Consider the following 23,613-nt stretch of genomic DNA (forward strand, 5'->3'; position numbering starts at 1 on the left):
ATAATAGTTTGTGCTTTACTATTCTTATGTTATTGGAATGTTCATTATACATTATTTCCTTTGTGCCAAATGTTAACAAATAATACTATTTGAGTATTACACATTGTTTTAATAGTTGATTCCGTGAAGCTATTCATTTTAGCAGGCTGCACTAATGATCGAAAACGTTTGTTTTTTTTAATCAAGTTAATACTCTTTCTTATGTGTCATTGGCATTAGTTCTTTGTGATTTTTCCATGCAGAATTCAACAATTTAGCTTCGCCGGCTTGGTTAACGCAGTGGTAATGGCGACAAGACGGTCGTCCTGCTGTTGTGGCGTAATCGTAAATTTATATTTGTACTTCTTTAACAGTTATAATTGTCCTTGGGCAAAATCCGACAAGGAAAATGATCCCAGTCACGCCAGTAAACACGCCTGGTTAAGACCGGATGTCTTCTGGGATGCTTTCTAAGTTGGTCACTCGTCAGTCGGTAGGTTTAATGCCGAGGACCGTGGTTCGGAGCCCACGTTAAACTGTAAGTCCAGTCCAGATAAACATTAGTTGGTAAAAACAGACTCCAGAAAATATATTTAAAAAAAAACAATTCAGCTTCATTAGATTTCTCGCTATTCCCAGAAATGCAACAAACAGTTATGAGAACGTTGTTTTGACCAAAACATCTTAATATATTTTAATGACATTTGTAGGTTTTCCATGAATAAGTGTTCTATTGTATCTGTGAACCCATTATACAGAATATACTTTAACATTTTACTGTATCTAAAGAAGGAGGAAAACAATGTATCATCATTATGTTATCGAGCTGGTGAAAATTGGTCAATTATCACCGCTCCAAACTGATTAGAAGATTATGCTACTAATTCACCATCAACTACGCTCTTTATTTTAAGCGCTGTAAATAAATCGTTGACAATGTTGTCACTTTTCGCGAACCACCCTGTAATATGCGAGACCGTTAATCCGTCATTCTTCTTGTTCTCGTTTAAACAATTTAAATAAAAGTGGGGACCCCTATAAAAAAACTGCCCACAGGTCGAACGGTTACCAGTAGCGAGTAATACCTGCAAATATCTAATCATGAAGTTGTCTTTGGTGTTGTTGGTAGTCCTTGGTGAGTATGTTATTGTTTTGTTACACCGTATAGCCGCACCAACTAAACGAAACAATAGTGTATTGTTTTCAAAATCATAGTTGAATATATTTTTCGATTAATGTTTATAGAATATGTGCATACCAATGATTTATATTATACAGACCATCTGCTTGCTGGCCAGCTTCAAACTAAACAAATTAAACAATCTAAACAAAATTAAAAATCCCAAATTATGGACAACAATTACATAGATATTCATAGCCACAAGCTTTTGTTTGTTTTTTGTTGTTTTAAATGGTTTAAAATTGTTTACCTGATTCCAATACCAAATTAATAATACTAAAATACAATTGACTCCAATTCTGTAATTGATTTAAAAGGTATAATTATTTTTTATTATTTAAACATATAATTATAAAAACACTTTTTAGGTAATCTAAATAATAATATTCGTTTATTAATCAATATGTTATTATTTTGAATTTGTTGTTTGTTTGTTTTTGAACAAAACTGTTAAAAATATTGGAGAAAATAATAAAAAATCAATTATATTAGTTATAGGGTCAAAAGTACAAATAAGAATCATAATGAACGTTCATTTTCTATAAAATGTTAAACATATTCTTAAATGTTTATCAATATAATTATTACTAAACCATAACTTACCATCTGTAAGCTAAAGCATTATTATTTCTTTATTTTAAATCGTACCTATAATATATTAAATCATTTTAACCAAGATATCTGGTTAATGCAGTTTATAACTATTTCTACCAACTATCCAATTCTGGATTATTTAATGTCCTAATATAGAAACATTTATTAAGAAAAATATTTTTATTCAATTCACAATATATGTTTAGTTGATATGAATATATACACCCAAACGCAAAAATAGTATCAATCACATAATTAATTTAAGGAAATAAAATTGATGTATATCAAATCCTTAAATATAATTCGTCCGTCAAGGATTTACTGTAAATTAAAAAAAAATAATACAAAACTTATTTTGTTACGGTTTCATCGTGACAAAGCAAAAATAATTTTAATGAAAACAGGAAAAAAAAACCATCTGACGAATAATTAAGGATAAACAGATAAAACCAATTTTATTTTTACGAAGAATAATATAATACGAATAGGTTATTGACCATTTTATCAAAAATTGATAATACGTTAATATAACATTTTAATGACAGCATCAGCCGTATTAATTAAAACCATGTTTTGTTATTTTGTTGTTCGAAATGTATTATTCATCACAAAATGGCGAAGTATTTTAATTAAGTTTTTCAACGACTTAAATATATTCATAGAGTAATAGAGATGCAACTCATTAGGGGACTCTGGCGTAAAGGTTTGCTTTACCCAACATCCAGAGGTCGCATAATTGGCCATTCCAGTAATTTGATTGGTTAATTTAAATCTCCATTATAGGCACCTGTAAGAAAAATATTTTACTGTGAAGACATTTGATTGGCTCATTAGTAATGCTAGGCACGTGACAGCCATGAGGTTATGTTTAATTGACCAATGATATTTAAATAAAAAACAATTTTTTTCTGAAATAAATTTATTAAATAAAATTCAATTAAATATAAATATATGTAAAAGTAAATAAATACAAATATAATCGATAACAATAAATATATAATGCAAATTTATCTATAATATATATATATATATATATATATATATATATATATATATATATATATATATATATATATATATAACCATAGGCAAAAAACTTTGGTGCATTACAAATCAAAATTATCGCATCCGTCTTTTTCATTTTTCATATTTGTTTAGTGCCATCAATTTAATCCATTAGATCCATACACCTTATTGTTTGTAATATTCTATATAGAAAATCATTTTGTAGGGTACAATTAAAATAAAAGGTTTTGAATTTACATTTTTTAAGGATATTTCACAAAAATATGTTATATTATCGACGTGGCAATATCGCGGGATAAAATAAGGGTTTAAAAATTGAAAATTAATTAAAAGGGCCCTACTGGCAGTATAATGAAACTATATTCTGGGGCATAAGATATTGCCTTGCCTCGTCTATTCATATAGGAACATTTGGAATTTCAGTTATAGAGTCATCTCCCGCTATTATAATTATTTAAAGAGCCCACATGTTCTTCCTCTTCACAATTTCCTAGAGGCCAATGAGATGAAAAAAATTAACTTGTTAAACGATTCAAATGACTTCTAAAACACACTAGCCGAGGATGTGTATTCCTGAATCCATTAGCTGGATCCAAAAAAAAACTCTCTTGGTTAATAAGTTCGTTTAATAGGTGACATTTTGAAAAAAAATTAAATAAAATTTAAAAATTCGCTCCCTTAATCCCTCTGTGTTATCTCCCATACCACGCGTTAGTCTATTAAAATTTACTAAGAATCGATATTAAATTAATCTTTTAATATAAGGCGTGATTTCGATGAAATAAAGCTCAATCAAAAAACTCAACCCTAGATAAACGTTTAGATCAGATGGACTGTGCATTAAGAAATTAATAAACATAATCATGCGTATACAAAATATAATAATACGTTCTTTGATGGATATGTGCCGATCGATACATTTGTTAAACGACATTTGTGCTACTGTGATTGTCAAACTATTAAACGCGCCAAGTTTAAATACTCTTTACTTTTATTAAAAGTATCAATTTTGTGCGGAATTGTGATTTTGCCTTTCGGTAAGAACCTTCTCCAATATATTAGAAATTTTAAAAATGATGTCGTTCTCTAGTTATGGAGTGACCAAAGGAAATAGGAATTAATTTATATATTTAGAGAAAACTATTTTATTTATTTACGATTCAAATAACGCCTATTAACTAACTAAAGTATTTTTTTCTTTTAAGTTTTCTTTTCGTAATACAATATATCCGCAACTGTTGGATGATCTGTGAATGAATTTGTGGTAGGTTGCGGTTAATAACTAGATCTTAACATATTAAACATAGTTAAAAGAGAAACTTTTGTTTAGATTATGACAAGGTTTAAGTACGTATTTATTCGAAAGTTGTTTTAGTTCTTCTCTAGTAATTAAGTTAAAGGCCGGTAAAAAATTAAATAAAATATTAATAAGAGGTCAATTGAAAAGTCCCCGGCCTACCATTGTAAAACAAATTTTTGGCACATTTAGTTGTTTTACGCAACATAATTCCCTTCAAGGGTGATACACTGATTATAGCGACCCTCCAACTTTTCGATACCATTTTTGTAGTACGATTTGTCCTTGGCTTCAAAATAGGCGTCAGTTTCGGTGATCACCTGCTCATTCGACGAAAATTTCTTCCCAGCGAGCATTCTTTTGAGATTTGAAAACAGGAAACGGTCGCTGGGATGAGGAAGTAATTGGAATCCCACTTCATTTTTCCATCGCTTTTACTGACTTGTGGCACGATGCATTGTCTTGGTGAAGCAGCACTTTTTTCTTCAAATACGGCCGTTTTTCAGCGATTTTGTCCTTCAAACGGTCCATTAACGCTATGTAATATTTGCTTTTGATGGTCCTTCTTTTTCAAGGTAGTCAATCAAAATTATTCCATGTGCATCCCAAAATACAGACGCCATGACCTTGCCAGCCGACTGTTGCGTTTTCCCACGCTTTGGAGCGGGTTCATCGTGTGCAGTCCACTCGGATGACTGGATTGGACTTCGGAGTGAAATGATGGAGCAATGTTTCATACATTGTCACATATCGACGCAATAAATCGAGTTTATTACGCTTGATCATTTTCAAACACCGCTCTGAATCATCAACTCGTTTTTGTTTTTGGTCAAAAGTGAGTTCGCGCGGCACCAACTTTCCATAGATCTTTCTCATACCCAAATATTCGTGAAAGATATGATGTACACGTTCAGCTGATATCTTTAGACTGTCCGCTATTTCATTCAATTTGAATTTACGGTCGTTCAAAATCATTTTGTAGATTTTTTAAATGTTTTCGTCGGTAACAACCTCTTTTGGGCGTCAACTGCGTTCACCGCCTTCGGTGCTCATTTCACCACGTCTAAACTTAGCATACCAATCCTTGATAGTTAATTTTCCTGGGGCAGTGTCCGAAGACAGGCATCAAGCCACGTTTTTGCTTCAACTGTATTTTTTCCCTTCAAAAAATAATATTTTATCAACAGGCGAAATTCCTTTTTATCCAAACCAATAATCCGAAAGCTGTCAAATTTACGCATCTTTTGAGGGTTAGGGCTAATTAAAAAACATATGGATTTAATTCTAGTAGCGCCATCTATGTGTTAGGCCGGGGATTTTTCAATTGATCTGTTATAGTGACTATAGCTACTATAGCTACTATATAACTGCTGAAAAGGAATAATGCCATTCGTTTAATCACTGAAAACTCATAGCGCCTTGAAATGGAGATTGTATTGTCGACATGTCTTGCTCTTTTATAACTCAAAATGGAAAAATCCCGGCTTATCGAGAATTTAGTAGTATTTAAGGTCATAAATACTTAATTAAAAGCTAGTGACAGAATCCTTTTGCTTGGTTCATTCAAGAAATTTAGATGTTTAAATTATTGCTGGCCTTTTCTGTAAAATATCTATAAAATTTATAAAAAAGATCGGCTATAAGACAGTTTTAAAGCATTTATATGAGAGAGTAATGTAACCGATTGGTTCGATGGTATATTAAATTGAGTCGATCAACCTCAAAATCAAAAGACAATACTGATTAGTCGGAAGAATCTCTCAACTTAAGATTAAATAGATTTAACATCAAAGGGACCAGTTCGTTAGTTAATTACAAATGTTATTTGAACTTATTGAGTTCAAATAGGATAACTTCCTAACCAATACATCAAACCGACTAACATCAAACAGAGTAATCTAACACTGCCAAAACAAAGTTCTTCGATTAATTGATAATTTTTATCGTTACGTAGCCAAAGAAAAACTGCATAATGACCTCGAAATCAAATTAATCTACGAAGTTATCCACGTTTTCGACTTAAAAGAAAAAGCAGAACAGTACACAGTAATTCGAAACAACAGTAATTTTTTTTTATAAATTAAAAGCATTCTAATGTAAGATGTAACGAAAATCAAATTTTTTTTAATAATTAATAAAGGTTCGCATTCTTATTTTGATATTATTAATATTTATATAAAATTAATTAATATAATTTGTATATGTAACTAAGGAATTCATTGTGTCGTTTTTCAAAATTTGCTTCAATTATTCAATATAAATTATTATTATTATTATTATTATTATTATTATATCGGCAAATTCTGTCAATTTTCACAAAGACCTTTTCGTTTAAATTTATGATAAAATTGTTTTTTTGTGTCCACAGATCGGACAACTGCGTAAAAATATTCGCGACTGTGTACGTAAATTTATAATCTTGGGCTTGTTGTGCAAAGATTGGAGTGACATATTTGCTTATTACGAATGACCGACATAAATGTTCTAACAAAACAAATTTTATTTAATTTATCCCGCTTAACGAGCCACTTGTCGCTAGACAACAAAATATCCGGCTTACGATTTTCTTAAAATCTCATTCGCATCGTTTCTGTTAATACAATCTGCTAGTTAATTATACGTACACTGCTGAACAAAAATAGTTACATTTAGGGAGATTTTCAACCTTAACTTTACATGTGTTTTAATGTTTTTTACTAAATATTTTAATATAATTTATTGTATTTGCAAAATGTACTTCGTCGAAAAAATCCAGCCAGCTTGGCAGAATTAGGCGACAGGATGGTCTTTCTACTGTTGCAATCGTCGCGGATTCAAATCCTGACGGTTGTAAATTTATCACTAGTGATAAAGCCCTGTGATCGAAGTTCGATTACAATGTATTAAAATAATAAAGTTTCTCTCATAATAGAGTAAAAATACTAATTTAAAAATGATATATTACTAAAACTTTTTCACACTATTTTCAAGGTAAGATTCAAAATGTATTTGATACATAACATTAATTAAAATAATAAATGTCTGTATATTAAAATATATGCAACCTATCTCAATAACTAGCACTCACTAACAATTGCATTTAATTAAATATAATTTCCATTAACTTTCAATAATCAACAAAGTATTAATTATTGTACATCGGTACGCTACTGAACATTATAACAAAGTATCATAAGTAAGAGTACTTTCAGAACTGTAACAACCTTAGCGCATCAAATATAAGATGATGACCTTTCTTAATGTTTATGGTATAAACATAAGTATGGAATAATATATGAAGTTATACATGTTTATATATTAAAACAGAGAATATATAAATAAAACAATTTTGAAGTCGGTAATTGAATTTAGCATGTACGTTAAACCAAAAACGAATAGAATTATAAAGGAATGCATAAATTAACTATTGATTTTCTGAACCTTATATATAAAGTAAATAATCAAAATAATTGATACAAGGTTATTGCATTAATCATTAAACACCTTGAAACAAAAATCTTTACAAATGTAATGTTAATAACTCATAATTTCTTCTATTTGTCCTATGTATGCCCTCTATACAAATTATGTAGTTAGTTTCATTAGAGATCAAGACTAATTGGTAAAGAGGAGGCTTTAAACTATAACAAAATAACATGCTAATATTGACTTTAATGTTCTTAGAAAGAATTATTTCAATGTAGTTGATTGAGATTGAATAAAAAAGAGCTAAATGAGACGAAATTATCATGTCATATCAAATCTGTTTCAATTTAGTGTTTGAGTTTGGAACGACTATTTAAACACAAATAATTGTTATATAAGGAAAGTACGATAAGGTAATTTTGCAACATAGTATTTGTTGGAGTCACATAGTCTGGCTGGCCAACTATAAAATTTATCAACTATTATTCATTGTTATAAAGTAAGTTGATTCTTAGACGTTTCAATGAAAAGCGATGTTTTTGTAACATAAAATGTAATTGGTAGGTTAAATTTAAAAAAGTCACGACTATTGATTTACATTTACTCCTGAATTAATAAATACAAATATTATTGTTCTACTTATCTTTAAAACATTTATGATTTTGATGGGATTAAAATACCGTACAGCATAATATTCTTATAATACTATGTTGATATTTTTTAGTAAATAATCTTGCATAGGGCATTAAAAATGTGAAGTCGTAAAGTATGTGTTCCTATTGAGAAGTAAATATTATACACTATACAATTATAAAGTATAATTTTATTGTTCAAAAATACTATAAAGTTAATTATTATGTTATAGATTTCAATTGTTTATTAATCACTTAAGATAAATTAAGTGTGTGCTTCAATTATAAGCCGTCGGTATTATACTAGTATACAGACTGGTCAGTAGTTACTATATCAAAAGACCTCCCTGTCCAGCCTGACTGCTGGTATCTGGGATGGTTAGTCCCTTATGGGATTTTGCACTGTTTCCAGATTTGCAGCTACAATCATAGACATAAAGTAAAATCCATAACCTGGCAGTATTCGAACCCACGATTATCGCAGCAGTGGGATGACCATCGGCTAATAACTCAGAATTTTACGAATTTTTACGTGAATAATATATCCAATTATTAGGGGCATTATTGGAGATTATTTTTACTTCTAGTTTTTTTTATATTGTAAAGTCTTATTTTTACCATCGAAGGTTTATATAGACAGGACCTACTGTTTTTAACGTGGGCTTCGAACCACGGTTCTCGGCATTAAGCCTACCGACCAACGGCCAGTGACCAACTTAGAAATCATCCCTGAAGACATCTGGTCTTACCCATCCTGGTTACTAGCATGACTGGGATCATTTTCCTTCTCGAATATTGCACTCTTGTCTAGTACAATCACAAACATAAATTTACGACCATGTCCCAGCAGGATTTGTATCCGCGACTATTGCAACAGTCGACCGTCCTGTCGCCTTTACCACTGCGCCAATCAAGCAGACTATTTCTAGTTTAATTGCATCTCTGAAATAAATGATCTTTGATGAAAGAAGTTTCCTATAAGAAGTTTCATATCTTGTGAACTCCCTGGCCAACACACTGGCTTACCATTGATCAGCGGTAGTATCTGGGTTTTTAGTACTCGCTTGTGTTGGTCTTGTCTCATTGTTCCTTCTATAATATATAGGCTTCCCATGCCTTTGACTGAGATAATAGACCAGACCCTGACACTAACCGGGTGTTTAACTCTCTCTTCAAGGCAATCTATGTGGAATTGTTCACCAATGCGTCGTCGTACAAGAGAATTTTATCAATCAAAATTTGGAAGGTTGATTAGCCGGAAGAGAACATCATCAACACTTGACTTCAGTCTGCAATAGTTATATTTCGATGTTGTCTAGTCCATTGGAGTCTTTTGTGATGTAGGTTAAGCGTGTTTATTTGGAAGGTCACTGTCCTATTCGATTATCTTCAACCACTATCAGAGGACAATGTGGAGGCGGTTCCACATTGTCATCTCCGAAATCTTAAATTCTTCGTCGATTATTATCGTAGTCAAACGAGCAATACTCTTTTTATAATTTCTGAGGTAGATGTTTTTAGATAGGTAAGAGGTATGGTGATACTTTTTCTGTCACATTTACCAATATGATTTGCTGAAGAGGCTTTTTATTATCAATTTTAAAATTAAAATTAGATTGACGACACACTTTGAAATTCCAGCAAAAGCTCTCTAGCAATGTATGGAGTGCAGTAACAAGGCTTGTATTATCTTGTATTAACTTTAGTTTTGTATTAACTATTAATAAAAAGTTCGTAGAAAAGACAGCAAGTGTATTATTATATGGAACATTACTTATCTTCTGATTGTTTTAGACACAAAAGTTTTTTAAAATTAATAAAATTATAATATCTAAATAATACAACAACTATATACTTTGCAAGCTGCAAATATACTGCAAAGCGCGCATTTTAACGGGCATTTACTGAATAATATGAAACGTCACACAATTTACAGATGACGTGCTTATACATCCGATGCGATATCATCCTTAGAGACAACCGAGTGAAAGCTTGAAAACTATGAGAAGAAAAGAGAAAACACCAATCTTTCTTTCTAGTCTTAATCTATAATCACAATTACTAATAACCAATGAAATATTATTCAATCCACAACTAACTTGAACCTAGTATACATTAAAATATAGTAGAACATTCGAAATATAATTATAAGAATGTTTATGTGTATCATTATTTCTTTAGCCAACTTTAATTAATACATTTTTTAATTATTTCAGCTTGACAGAATTGACGCTATTATTTTAATACAGATCGTTTACTATGTTACGTACTATATTATCTTTTCGTAGAATCTGCCACAGTTACATCCTATATATACGAAAAATCTAAAACCAGTTTATAGATAGCGATATCGTAATTCGCTCTTCAAAAGAAATATTCTCATAAGCAGCAATATGAGCCTTGAACCAGATATGATGTATAAATAGATTCAAATGATTCTTTAATCAAAATCCCATTACAAAATACATAAACTACATTCTAAGTTCATCTAAAATAGAGATATAATGAGATTCTATTTTGTAATTGTATAATTAGATTCAGTGTAATGCAGTGTAAATATGTAAATAATTTTAAAATATTTATTCTCGAATTTCTATTCTAATACAGTTGTATTAATATTAATATTTTTTGAATACACTGTGAACAACTAATGCTAAAATCGACACAGATTTGGCATTTTGACGTTACTCATACTATATTAATTACTTGAAAATGAAGTATATGTACAGTTAATACAAGCAACACTAAATAATAAAAAAGACAAAAAAAATACACATAATAAATATTTCTGGTCTCATGCATTTTAATATGTCCAAAAAATAAACTTAATCTTAGTTATGTAGCCTAAGACAATATATTGATTTTGACATTGTTCCATTCAAACATATTTCGAGTTTATTCTCTGGGCAATATATTTTCCACTAATGGAACCACTTGTTCTATTTATTTGTTGCTGTACATCCAGATACACAACACTTCTAAGATCGAGAATATACTATAACGAATTCATATTGACTATAATTTAGTCACAAAACCTAGAAAAACTAAATGTACTTTTCCTTATGTAATTCAAACAGAAAATGCCGTCCAAATCAAACATATAAATGTTTGATAGAAGTGAATTGAATCAATGAAATACCTTTGCGGGCCATAGCGATTCAAACAAACCTATAAAATGTAAGGAAAACAGTCTAAACTGGATAGTGGATATTGTGAGATGGTTCTCCAAATTTTTTTATGAAATTAACATTTTATTTACTTCATGGTCTTAGTTCCAATTACATTTGGCTGCTGTTATGTTATGAATGAATGTTCTCCATAAATTGATGGCCACGCAAATGGTACACAAACCAATTCGATATAATAGGCTGTATAATTTTATTAATCCTATTTTATTATATTCAAGTACTAGATTTCTTTTTATACAGTTATTCATTTAAGTTTATCACTGAACCATACGAACTTGGGTGTATATAAATATTACCGTTAACTTTAGCTTAAATAGCTTAATTTAAATTTAATTTGGGAAATACATATTGATGTGTTTATACCATACTCGTCTTGATGTGCAAGTACAACATAACACTAGTAGCAAATTATAACATTATATTTCGAGAATAAGAAGTAGTGACATGTTGGATTCACCTGCATAGAACAAAAAATGTCATTGAAAAGGCCTATGAAGGTTAAAATTATAGTCAGCTATATTCGAAGTTATAGCACAAGAGTTCGATAAGGTTTAGCATAACTGCTTCTTTTATAAGTTACAGAAAGTGTTGTTGAAGCGACACAGTAAACTATTAAAATATTACATCATAATTAGAATATTTAGAGTCAAACAAGAGCAATCTACGCTAATAAAAGAGGTTAAAACAGGGGTAACATAAAGAAGTGTATCGGGGCCAATTATTTACCTAGCTTACATATATGATGCCCTACAAATGGAAAATATCACGAGGCTACATTTGCTGTCAAAGACAATAACAAAGAAGCAATCCAAAAATTAAAACAGGCCAGTGACAATATAAATAAATGAACCCAAACCTGTAAAATAAAATATAGCCAAAGCAAAGATATGCATGTACAGATAACTTATAGGCAGACCGTGCATAGGACAGATCAATAAACAATATATATATATATATATATATATATATATATATATATATATAATGCAAGAGGACATGAACAAAGACTTCATTCTCATGTTAATATGGCAGTATTAATATTCCTAGTCAACACCAGAACAGGACACAGACTCAAAGGGACCAAACATATTTTATTTAGGTAGAAATTAAGTTAGGACCATTATATCGTAATAATATATTTCTCAGACCTTATAGAATATTCGGGATATGTTCAGACGGTTTTTTTACAAACTTGTTTAAAACAACTTATTACGCAACATCAAATATGACTGCCTGCATTGCCCGAAATTAGTATCACATGTTTTAGCGGATGTGGTCACAATGACTGCTGTTTTTTTGTGGTAATTATATTAGAAAATAACTTTTTTATTACAACAAGAAACTATTAGACGTAACATAACATTTAAATTTATTCTAAGACTGTTCTTATAAAAAATATATCCACATTATTAGCTTAGTATGTATGATTAATTATCTTTTAGTCTTCTCGTTTTCTATGAAAATATTTTTTGAGGTATAAGAGAAGCTGAAAATCAGAGGACATTAAATTAGCGAAACAAGAAGGATCTGAATATTCTATTATGAACATTAATGAAAATATTGTTTTAGTTATTGAAAGTACTCTATGAACAAAATTAGTAATTTTTAGAACACCGGCTTCCTACCACTCCTTAAACCTTTTGTTTAAATTTTTATTTAAATCAAACTAAGCCCAAATATGTTTTAAAGTCGTATACGAATGTATTTTTATTCCACTGCTGTTAACTAATGAATGAACAGGACTTAAAATGTTGATCATTAGTACATTTACTTTTCGATTTTAATTTCCATAGTTTATAAACCATTTTTCAAAGACTTAATTTGACTTGTATTTTGAATTGGCAAATTGAAATGAAATTATAATGTTATGTTCTTCTGAAATGTGAGTCAAATGGAATTATTTTAAAGAAAAAAATAGTATAATGCTGAATATGCTTTCGTGTATTCTGATAATGTTTCACTTTTAAAGGACATTTATCCAAAATTGATGCAATATATTTTAACTAAATTACTTGTTATCGTATTCTACAACTTTTCCCATCTTCATAGTAACGTGGCTATACTGTGTCGAAAGGAAGATATTGGTCCGACAGCAATCCAATCGCAAATCCATTTTCCCACTTCTTCAGAATTTGAAATCGTGTACGAGACAAGCTATGCTGCATCGGGCTGAAAAAGTGGTAATCAGAAGGTGCTACGTCTGATGAGTATGATCGGTGCTTTAGAACTTCTCATTCGAGCTGCAACAATGTATATTTCACAAATCCGACAACGTGTGACCGAGTGATGACAAGATAATGATTTTGCGTCCATTACTCGCTACCGTTGGTCTTTTTTGCAACAATGCATAATTCATTTTGTTTATTAACGTTGTTCGACCTATGCAGTAACAGTTTCTTTCAGTTTTGCCAGCTTTTAATACACTACACCTTACTGAGCTCACTATATGAAAAATGAATATGGCCATGAATATTTCGCTTTCATGTCGATGTTAATGGCTCTCCTGCACTAACCCATGACTTTTTGATATATATTATACCATTGAGATAAACCTCACTTTTTATCACTAGTCACAATATGCATTAGAAAACTGGTCTCTTTTTGTCCGGTAAACTTCGTTAAAAATGTTCGAAATAACCTTTTTAATTAAATTCGTATGGTAGGCACTTTCCCTTCTTTTGGGACTTTTCTATCGTCACATAGCGTTTTGGTATAAGTAATCCATCCATTGCTAAGCTGTCGGAAAGATCTTTGAGGGATTGAGCTGTAACTTTGCCCAATAAAAATAGAATTACATTGTCTTCGTGATTTTTGGCCGTTTTTAAGTAATTGAAAGTATGACGGAGTAGCATCATCAGTTCCTAAAAGCGTTTGATGAGCTTCGGCATCAATCACTTTTATTACAGCAAAAAGACTGTCGAAGTAATCCATCCATTGCTAAGCTGTCGGAAAGATCTTTGAGGGATTGAGCTGTAACTTTGTCCAATAAATATATAATTACATTGTCTTCGTCATTTTTGGCCGTTTTTAAGTAATTGAAAGTATGACGGAGTAGCATCACCAGTTCCTAAAAGTGTTTGATGAGCTTCGGCATCAATCACTTTTATTACAGCAAAAATGTCGAAAATACAATTTTGAGCGTTCCGTAATTATTGTCTGTATACAATAAATGAATGATACTAAATAGAAAACTGTTATTTCATGTACTTTGCAAAATGCAAACACTTAATAATCTAGCGTTCTCATTAGAATGAAATGTAAATATTTATAATAAGATATATGGACTAGACCTCGTACAAGTACAATTTAAATTGGATTAATTTGCGACAATATCAGTTTTAAGAGGTCGTGATCTGTTAATATTTGACGCAAATCTATCGAGCTTTCGCAACGCAAAAAAATATTTATTTATAGAATTTATTTTCGTTTTTGTTCTATTGGCGCGACATCGAACGATTATTGCGCGTTCGAGCCTCAGACGATATACAGAAGGTGTGTCAACGAAATGTTTATCAAACAACTGTATAACGATTATGCGTATGACTTATTTAGATTATTCGTTTCGTTTGAGACGATTTCACAATTTTTATCGATGGAGGACATTTAAAAAATATATTTAGAAGATCTTTTACAACTCAAAATCATAACGCTGAGGGATTACAAGATCATGAATCATTAAAAACTAGTGTAAATACTAATTCTAACTTACTGTTCCATTGTTGAGTGAAAATAATCGATTATCACTAAATAGCAGTATTAACTTTGATAGATGGATTCTTAGATCCTTTATTGTTTGCTCCCGAACTTTTGGCCGTGCTTATTTAGTAATGAAGCTGATTACGTGATTTATTGATGCTGGTCTTTAATACCAAAATGGCTTTCTATCCTGCAACACTCAACAATCTTTTTTGCATGTCCAAATTTTATTCAGCAATGAAACAACTCACTGAAAAAATGTGTTGTTCCTAGGCAAAGATGAAACGTACTTAATAATTGTACGAAAGTTGATACAGACGTTACTAGCACATAATTGTTTCATCATTCTAGCGATTGTTCCTTGTCTCATTCAGTTGACTGACTGATTCAGCGATTTGACTAATAAATATTATTAATAAATTTAATTATTAAATTATTTAATATAAATTTAGAGAAAAATTTAGTAGATCAGTTTTAAAATTAAAAAAAAACATAGTGGTTAGTCGGAAGATACTTTCTTCAAGATATTCTTGACTTAAGATAAAAAAAGTAGTTTAGCAGTTGGCATAAAGCCTACTTAGACTTATGGTGTGCAAGTATGAGGTTAAACTAAGATATTAAACCGACTAGTAATCTAACACTATCTTTTTTATAATATCTTTATTAGATACGCTTAGTACAATCTTAATTATAAATTAATTTATTACTATATTTCATTTGTACTTGGATTAATTCACAAGCAGGACAAGTGCGAGAAAATACATCAGTTTGTATTCCTCAATATCTAACACTATAAAAACAAAGTTATTAAACTAACTACCAAAGTTTTTCTCATACGTAACCAATGAAGTGTTGCGGGATGTTTGCAGTTTGCAATTAAAATTACAAGCATTTCTAATATAATAAAAAAATTATTTTTTTGAGTTAATTCTTGTAATATAGTCGGTTTATTATGGAATGAGAAAGGTGGGTGTTCTACCACTCAATATTTAACACAGTTTAATAAAAAAAAACTACATAAAAACTCTATATAAAATATACGCATATTTCACCGATATTTTTTGTCACACGGAACACTTTTCCAAATAGCAGACATTTATTGATTCCCAAAAAATAACTGTTTAATACTTACTGAAGTGTCTGTACTAAGCCGCGTTTGTTATAGTACCTAGTAATTTTTAATACTCTGTATTTCTTTAATTAAATAAATCTTACAGCTATTCTACTTGGATATAATTAACTGTCGCTGTAGAAAACTAAATTCATATTTGCATTGGTACATTCTAAGTCAACTGGGAGATAATCTGCTTCTGGTTTACAATGGTATATAGACTCCACAGCTAACCCCATCGAGACTGTATTGTCTAGATAAAATTTTCTGCTTTAGTTAGTTTGTTAAGTTATCTTTTAATGTTTTGATCTATTTGCGAAAGCGAGAAATTTTTATCACGTTATATATGGATGACTAATCAATTTTAATATGTTTCCAGAGTTCGATGTCGAATTCTTTAAACTCATGTTTTTTTTTGACATGAGACCTTTAATTTCCACTGAAGATCACCGTTATGTTATTCAGATTTTATTTCCTTTTTGATTTATTCCGTCCATATATCACAACTTCGAGATCATACAAACAAAAATATTGTAAATGTGTTATTTTGGAACACCCCGATAATTCCCCGTCTGTCTCTCCATCTAAAAAGTCTCTGATTGATGCTTTAGATGAATATATATGTTATGTATGTAATATAGTTTTGTTAGTGATGTGCAAGTTATTTTGACATATTGCTGTAAAATAATAACAGTTCAATTGAGAAGTTCCCGGCCTGACACATAGATGGCGTTACTAGAAAAAAATAAATCCATATGTTTTTACTTAGCCCAAAGAGGCATGTATAAATTTGACAGCTGTCGGATCATTAGTTCGTGAATTATAACATTTTCAGTGAAGCAACTTTTGTTATAGTGGATAAAAAGGAATTTAGCATATTGATAAAATATTACTTTTTGAATGGAAAAAATACAGTTGAAGCAAAAACTTGGCTTGATGACGAGTTTCCGGACACTGCCCCAGGAAAATCAACCATCAAGGATTGGTATGATAAGTTTAGACGTGGTGAACTGAGCACCGAAGATGGTAAACGCACTGGACGCCCAAAAGAGGTTGCTATCGACGGAAACATTAAAAGAACCCACAAAATGATTTTGAATGACCGTAAATTGAAATTGAATGAAATAGCAGACACTCTAAAGATATCAACTGAACGTGTCCATCATATCACTCACGAATATTTGGGTATGAGAAAGCTCTGTGCAAGGTGGGTGCCTCGCGAGCTCACTTTTGACCAAAAATAATGACGAGTTGATGATTCGGAGCAGTGTTTGAAGATGATCAAGTGTAATAAATCCGAGTTTTTGCTTCGATATGTGACAGTGGATGCGACAGTGTGCTGCTTTACCAAGAAAATGTACCGTGTCACAAGTCAGTGAAAACGATGGGAAATGTCCATGAATTGGGCTTCGAATTGCTTCCTCATCCACCGTATTCTCCAGATCTGGCCGCCAGCGACTAGTTCCTATTCTCAGATCTCAAAAAAAGTTCACTGGGATAAATTTTCGTAGAATGAAGAGGTGATCTCATAAACTGAGGCCTATTTTGAACTACAAAAATGGTATCGAAAAATTGGAGGGCCGCTATAATCATTGTATCACCCTTGAAGGGAATTATATTAAATAAAAAAAGGATAAACTAAAATAAAATATAAGAGCAAAAAACTACACTCAGATAGCGACATAATTGCGCTCTAATGATAAATAATATATGAAATGACGACTTAAATGACGCATGTGGATACAAATATTTTTATATATCAAGATAAATTGTTAAAAATATTTGTTAAGTTCATCAGAATCACTCGTGTTACAAATTATATAAATATTAAACCATGCACGTGCTGCTTATCACATTGATTGATAAAAAACGGACGTAGAAACACTGTATCTATTAAATTTAATAAAGACTGAAACTTTACTATTCAGTATTCAGTTGGTTTGATTACGATGGGACCGTGTGTTGACACACAACGATGATTGGGTACTCACATGCTATACGACTTTGATACAAACTGTTTATTGTGACCTGTTGTCCTTGTTCACCTGATTTCTATGTATATTGATATGCCGAAAACGAAAACAATATGGAAAAACTTCCAGGGCGTAAGGATATTTTCTACAATCCAATACTATACAATACAATAGCATGTTTTCGTAGACAGTTTAAAGCAGCTCTTCTTCATAACGGCAGTTTTTATGTTTCCATTCCTGAAGGACAATACTTTAAAGGAAGAAAACAACAAATTAAAATATGAAGATTATGGTTGGTGGTTGTGTGGCAAGTTTTCTGCATGGTGCTTGAATAACAAGCTGGGTTTACCAAATTTGTTTCTCTTTTATGTCTATGGGAGAGAAAGCTAGAGTAAGAACGGTTGCTGATGAAGCTTAAAGTTGGTGAATGTCCTCTAAGAACCTTCATAAAAAATATTTTACCATCGCTGCACCTATAGACATAGTCTTCAGTCTAACTAAGGAAACATTGTTTCAGAATTCGACTTATTCATCGACATATTGTTCTTCAAGAAGCCTTTTTCAAGGATATTTTTTGTAGAATGATTTGTTTGCTTTTAGCGCCTCCTTCTTTTAACTTCTGTACATTCCGCTGAAGTTTTTTTGTTAAATGTATAATAGTTCCGCTTTCGTTCATTTTCTTGCTTTAAAAGTTCCAAAAAAGCTCGGAATCGTTGACACATTATTATTTTTTGGACCAGGTATTATAAAACAAGGTCTTCAGTTTGAAGTCATCGTACACATACTCACATACATATTATGGTGTATAAACATTTTATGTACAGTACCTTCTGATGATTTGAAAATGTCGGCTGTTTTATTTGAATTTTGTTGGTTTCAAAAACAATTTGGTTATTTTGTAGACTTGTTTATATTTTTAAATCAAGACTGTTGATCAAAGCGTTCGGTATTCTCGGTTCTTCTATAAACCTGATTAAATTCAGTATGTAAGTCAATAATAATTGATTTATCTGGTGTAGATCTCCAAAAGTAAAGTTTTGTATGCAATGGTCTGTTTTTCTATGAAGAAACAAAGTATAATCAAGCAATTAATGCAAGCTAAAGTCAATGATAACACATCTGATTTCTTGCGTGTTGTCCATTAGCTGTATTGCTTCCGCGTTGCTGTAATTTAGCAACCTTATTTCATGTTTTGGGACGAAATCTTGGATCCCTTGGTGCATCTATTTGATTCCGAGGTCCTCGTGCAGCTATTTATAGGTTACGTAGCGATAAGTATTGGGAATTAATAGAGGAACTTTGTTTTGTCAGCATTAGATTGATAGTCAGTATAATATTTTAGTGCAACCCCATTAGTCTAAAATAACTGATTATAAACTCGTTGACTTATTATTCACTGATAGTAGCTGAAAAGGCATATAATTTTGAAACATATTATTTGATATTATCAGTAACTAATTGTATTCATGTCATTTATACCAATAATAGTATGTATCAGATTTTAGACTTTTATAGTAACGTAGTGTCATATACAATGCTATAGTCATAATTAGTAATACAAATTGAGATTATAATAAGTCGACTAATTTCATTTTTCAGCCATTCTCTGTACCGTTTATGGTGCACCATCCAAAGGTTCAACAAAGGCTTCCTTGAAAAAGAAAACCACCTGCGCCAAGGACTGCGGCGATACCTATAAACCAATTTGTGCCACCGACGGTAGCAAGAAAATAAGCTTCGGAAGCGAATGCGTGCTTAGCAACTACAACTGCGAAAATCAAAAGAGTAAGTTAACACAAAACCACAAATTGCCTCAGTATAATTCTCAGCTTGTGTACAAATATTGATAATTTTTTTTTCATGTCTGGAAACGGAAAATAATCAGAGGGTACTAAATCTGTAGAATAAGATAACTCTAATATTAATTTTCATGTAATTTCACTAAATTGACTCATTTTTTTGCATCAATTTATACGCAGATCCTAGAAAGGTTCTATTAACAATACGTATCAAGAATATTTTCAAATATTTTAAATGAAATCAGTTTAATTTTAGTTTTAACGACCTAAATCGTTTATGGTATATAAATGAAACGTGTGAAATATAGGAAACAGCATTTTGCATATACGCTTGATAATAAAAAGTAATTAAAATAGCCGGTGTTAAGTGGAAATTGATATCAATCACAGCCTGTTATGGTGAAATAATTAGCTCATTCAATTAGCCACCACAATAACAAAAAAGAACAAACAGGATGTTCAAGAACAATACGTTCAAGGTTGTTAATTGCGTGTCTGTATATTATTTATATAATTCCATTCATTTTATATCACACTGTTGGTTAGAAAATGTACTTTGTGTATTGATTTTTTTATCACATATTTGCTAAAATTGAGTGTACTAATCCTAATAAACAAAATTCATCACTTCAATCTTTGCTAGACTTTAAAAATAAATTTATATTTATGTTTTATATATTATATATTGTGCAAGACAAATATTGTGGTTTCATAACAGTAAATTTCCAGTGGAATAATTTTGCATATAAATAGATTGTGGTGTGATCAATTTTATATATATTTTTTAAATGAGAAAAACAGAAACCGTTTATTTCCATTACCGTTTTTAATGCGTTAGGTCGTACAAAATTAACTTTATTTGTGCATTTGTGCGGTTAGGATAATAAAGACAATGAATTTTAATGTTCTATTTTAAATAGTTGTATTAAAAAAAGTATTATCCAACAGGGCTCGCTACTTTTTCTCATTCCCCTTTCTGGAGGCCTATACATATTACCTTCTATAAACAGTAATTAGTAAGAGGCTTAATTAGATCATTCACTATTTGTCAGAACAAGTGATAACCAAAAAGATATCGTCTATTGAATATTAACTGTGGGGTTCCTCAAAATTAGTTGATTTTATCTACCTAACCTGGACCAGATTGGATAGAATAACTGCATGGAGCAAGAGAACATAAGAGAGGAGTGGACAGATTGTAGTGGAAATACGTCACATATCTGTCGAATAATGTGTTTTAATAAAAATTAATATCTACCAAATATAGTCAAAAACATTAAGAAGAAAACAATTTCTAAAGTTTCCTCATTAGCAATTTGTTATATTCTGCAAATTTTAGAAAAAGTTTACATAATAGAAAAGATGCTGCTGATTCTTTTTTTAAGTACACTTCACTGCACTACAAAAGATCAAATGGTTCAAGTGCTTCAGTATTTTTCTTTGAGTCTGTATCTCTCTGTGTCGAATGTTACCCAAGGATTGCAATACTTTGGTATTAACATGAGAGTGAAATTGAAGTTTCAGTATATAGCCTATCCAAAGTAGCAGTGAACTCAAGTCATCTCAATTTAAGACATAGCCACAATATTGTCGCTTTTAACTTTGATTTTTAGTTTATTTTAACATAAAAGTTACAACATTATAATGCAAACAAAAATGTTATAAAATATCATTTATTTTAACGTTATAGTTCGCTGTTCACTCGTACTTTGACTATAAATAATTATTCCGATACTATATAGGTACTTCTGAGAAATTTCTATTTTATTTATCATTTTTCGCCCAACTGGATCCCCATAACTGGATTATAATTATATATGTTTTAGAACTTGCTTGAGCAACAAAAATGTATTATGTACCTACAGGTAATTAAAATGTGCTTCCAAATAACCAATACATTTTGGATGATAGTATAGTTGGTGTTATATGCAGCTTGATTATATATAACCTCAATATGCACTGATTTGTTTTCGTTGACCTTTAATGTATGTCTGTTAGTAATTTCTATTAAAACTCACCTGTTGTAATTTTTTAATTGTATCTTGTCGGTTGTCTGTCCAAAACATGTATCGATATATCATATTCAAGAGTAAGTAGTGTTCAGATAGTAACCAACAAATATTTTATATGTTTATTTTAAAACTTTTTAGATATTTAACTTATTATATTTGACATATATACTATTAATATTAATTGGTGTTTATATAATGTTATTTTTGAATTGCAGACTTTAGAGTCGAAGCTCAAGGAGAATGCCCTGGTGGTGGTGGAGTACGTCTTTCCTAATACAGCAGAAGTCGATCCTACGACTTTACACCTAAGTCCAGTTAACTGAAACATGACCCTCATTAAGCTGTCGATACTCATGTGCTTCATAACAGCTATTGGACATTAACATGGATTTCTTAATTTGTTTTGTAAACATTTTGATAAAATTTGTATAGTTTCAACAATGAACTACTCGCTTTTTCGGTAGCTATTTATAGTTAAAATTATCAATCGCTTATACCAAAATAAAATTTAGCAATATTTTTAGTGTTATTGTTATTGATAATTAAATTGACATATTTTCCTATCAATTCTTCGAACGACTTCTAATGAACTTCTGCAAGTAATCCATGATGATTTAGCCAGTTATGTTATTATACGAAAATGTTATAATGGCAGATAAATGGTGGATCCTTGGCCACTTATGCACTTATGTAATAATAATTGTCAACAACTTAAGACATTACTTTAACAGTAGTTTTAGGATTTGAGAAAGTAAATTTAATCCTTACAAGAGAGACTATTATTTTAGAAATAGACAACTTACGCTAAATAATCATTATACATCGCTTATTTAAAACTGTAAACGTATTGTGCTCATTAAAGGCCCAAGATTGAATCTCAGAACCTATACAACAACGGTAATTCTTCAGTATCTAGCTAAAATGAAATAACAGTTTTAGAACATAATCCTTATTTATAAGATTTAACAATATGTGAAACAGTTTCGAGCAGAGGGATTCTACTCAGAATTGAATTAATATTCAAGTCTTATTAAAATACTCCTTAAGATAGTTAGCTCAAGGCTTTTAAATTATTGCAGCAGAGAATTAAGTGAATAATTATAAACGGCAATTACTTAAAAATGTTTTAAATAATAATTGTAGACTTTTATGTCTTTCTGTTCTCAATAGTTGTAGATGGTTCTTTCGAATACCATGTCTCAAATAAAATAAAACAAAACGTTTGGAAGTATTTTTTTTTCTAGTACCGGGAACAGTATTAAATGCGCCGTTCTTACACTATTACGTGATTGTTAGGAAACTGTTTAATATTCTTCTTTTCTCTGGAAAACCATTTTAAATAGGTGCAAAAAAATCTATTTTTCAAAAACTGTAGTTCCATCAAAATCAACACAGTTCCTGCTGCAAGAAAACATGTGTTTTTTGGAAAACTTTGGACTCCTAGTCCTAGGATTTTAGGCGCAAACATCACAGTTCAGTGTGTATAGCTACCAAAAGTGTATTGTTAATCAATAGCTTAGTTGTTCAGCCATCACTGCGTCCAGCTGAAGACTCCGAAACTTAAGAAGACACTTTACATAGGATATACCAAGGAAGTTTGGGTAAAAATACTGCATTTCACAAAACTATTTCACTAACACTCACAAATAAATTTACTACGACTCTATGCTGCCCAGACCAACCCATTTCATCGTTTCTTCAGAAGAGAGGTGCTATATAGT

General features: G+C 30.7%; 1 protein-coding gene across 1 annotated transcript; it reads left to right on the forward strand.

Annotated features, from left to right (window-relative positions):
• The first annotated feature begins 959 nt into the window (after window positions 1–959).
• On the forward strand, window positions 960–22,411 carry LOC143190384 (serine protease inhibitor Kazal-type 1). The gene is made up of 3 exons (XM_076394626.1): window positions 960–1,114; window positions 19,681–19,866; window positions 22,108–22,411. Exons 1-3 carry the CDS (start codon window positions 1,081–1,083, stop codon window positions 22,164–22,166), a joined length of 279 nt encoding a protein of 92 aa, XP_076250741.1. The 5' UTR covers window positions 960–1,080; the 3' UTR covers window positions 22,167–22,411.
• The last annotated feature ends 1,202 nt before the right edge of the window (window positions 22,412–23,613 follow it).

Source organism: Rhynchophorus ferrugineus, unplaced genomic scaffold, assembly GCF_030347505.1.
Source record: "Rhynchophorus ferrugineus isolate W39M unplaced genomic scaffold, kcgeb_rfMv2 rfM2, whole genome shotgun sequence".
Lineage (NCBI taxonomy): Eukaryota > Metazoa > Arthropoda > Insecta > Coleoptera > Curculionidae > Rhynchophorus > Rhynchophorus ferrugineus.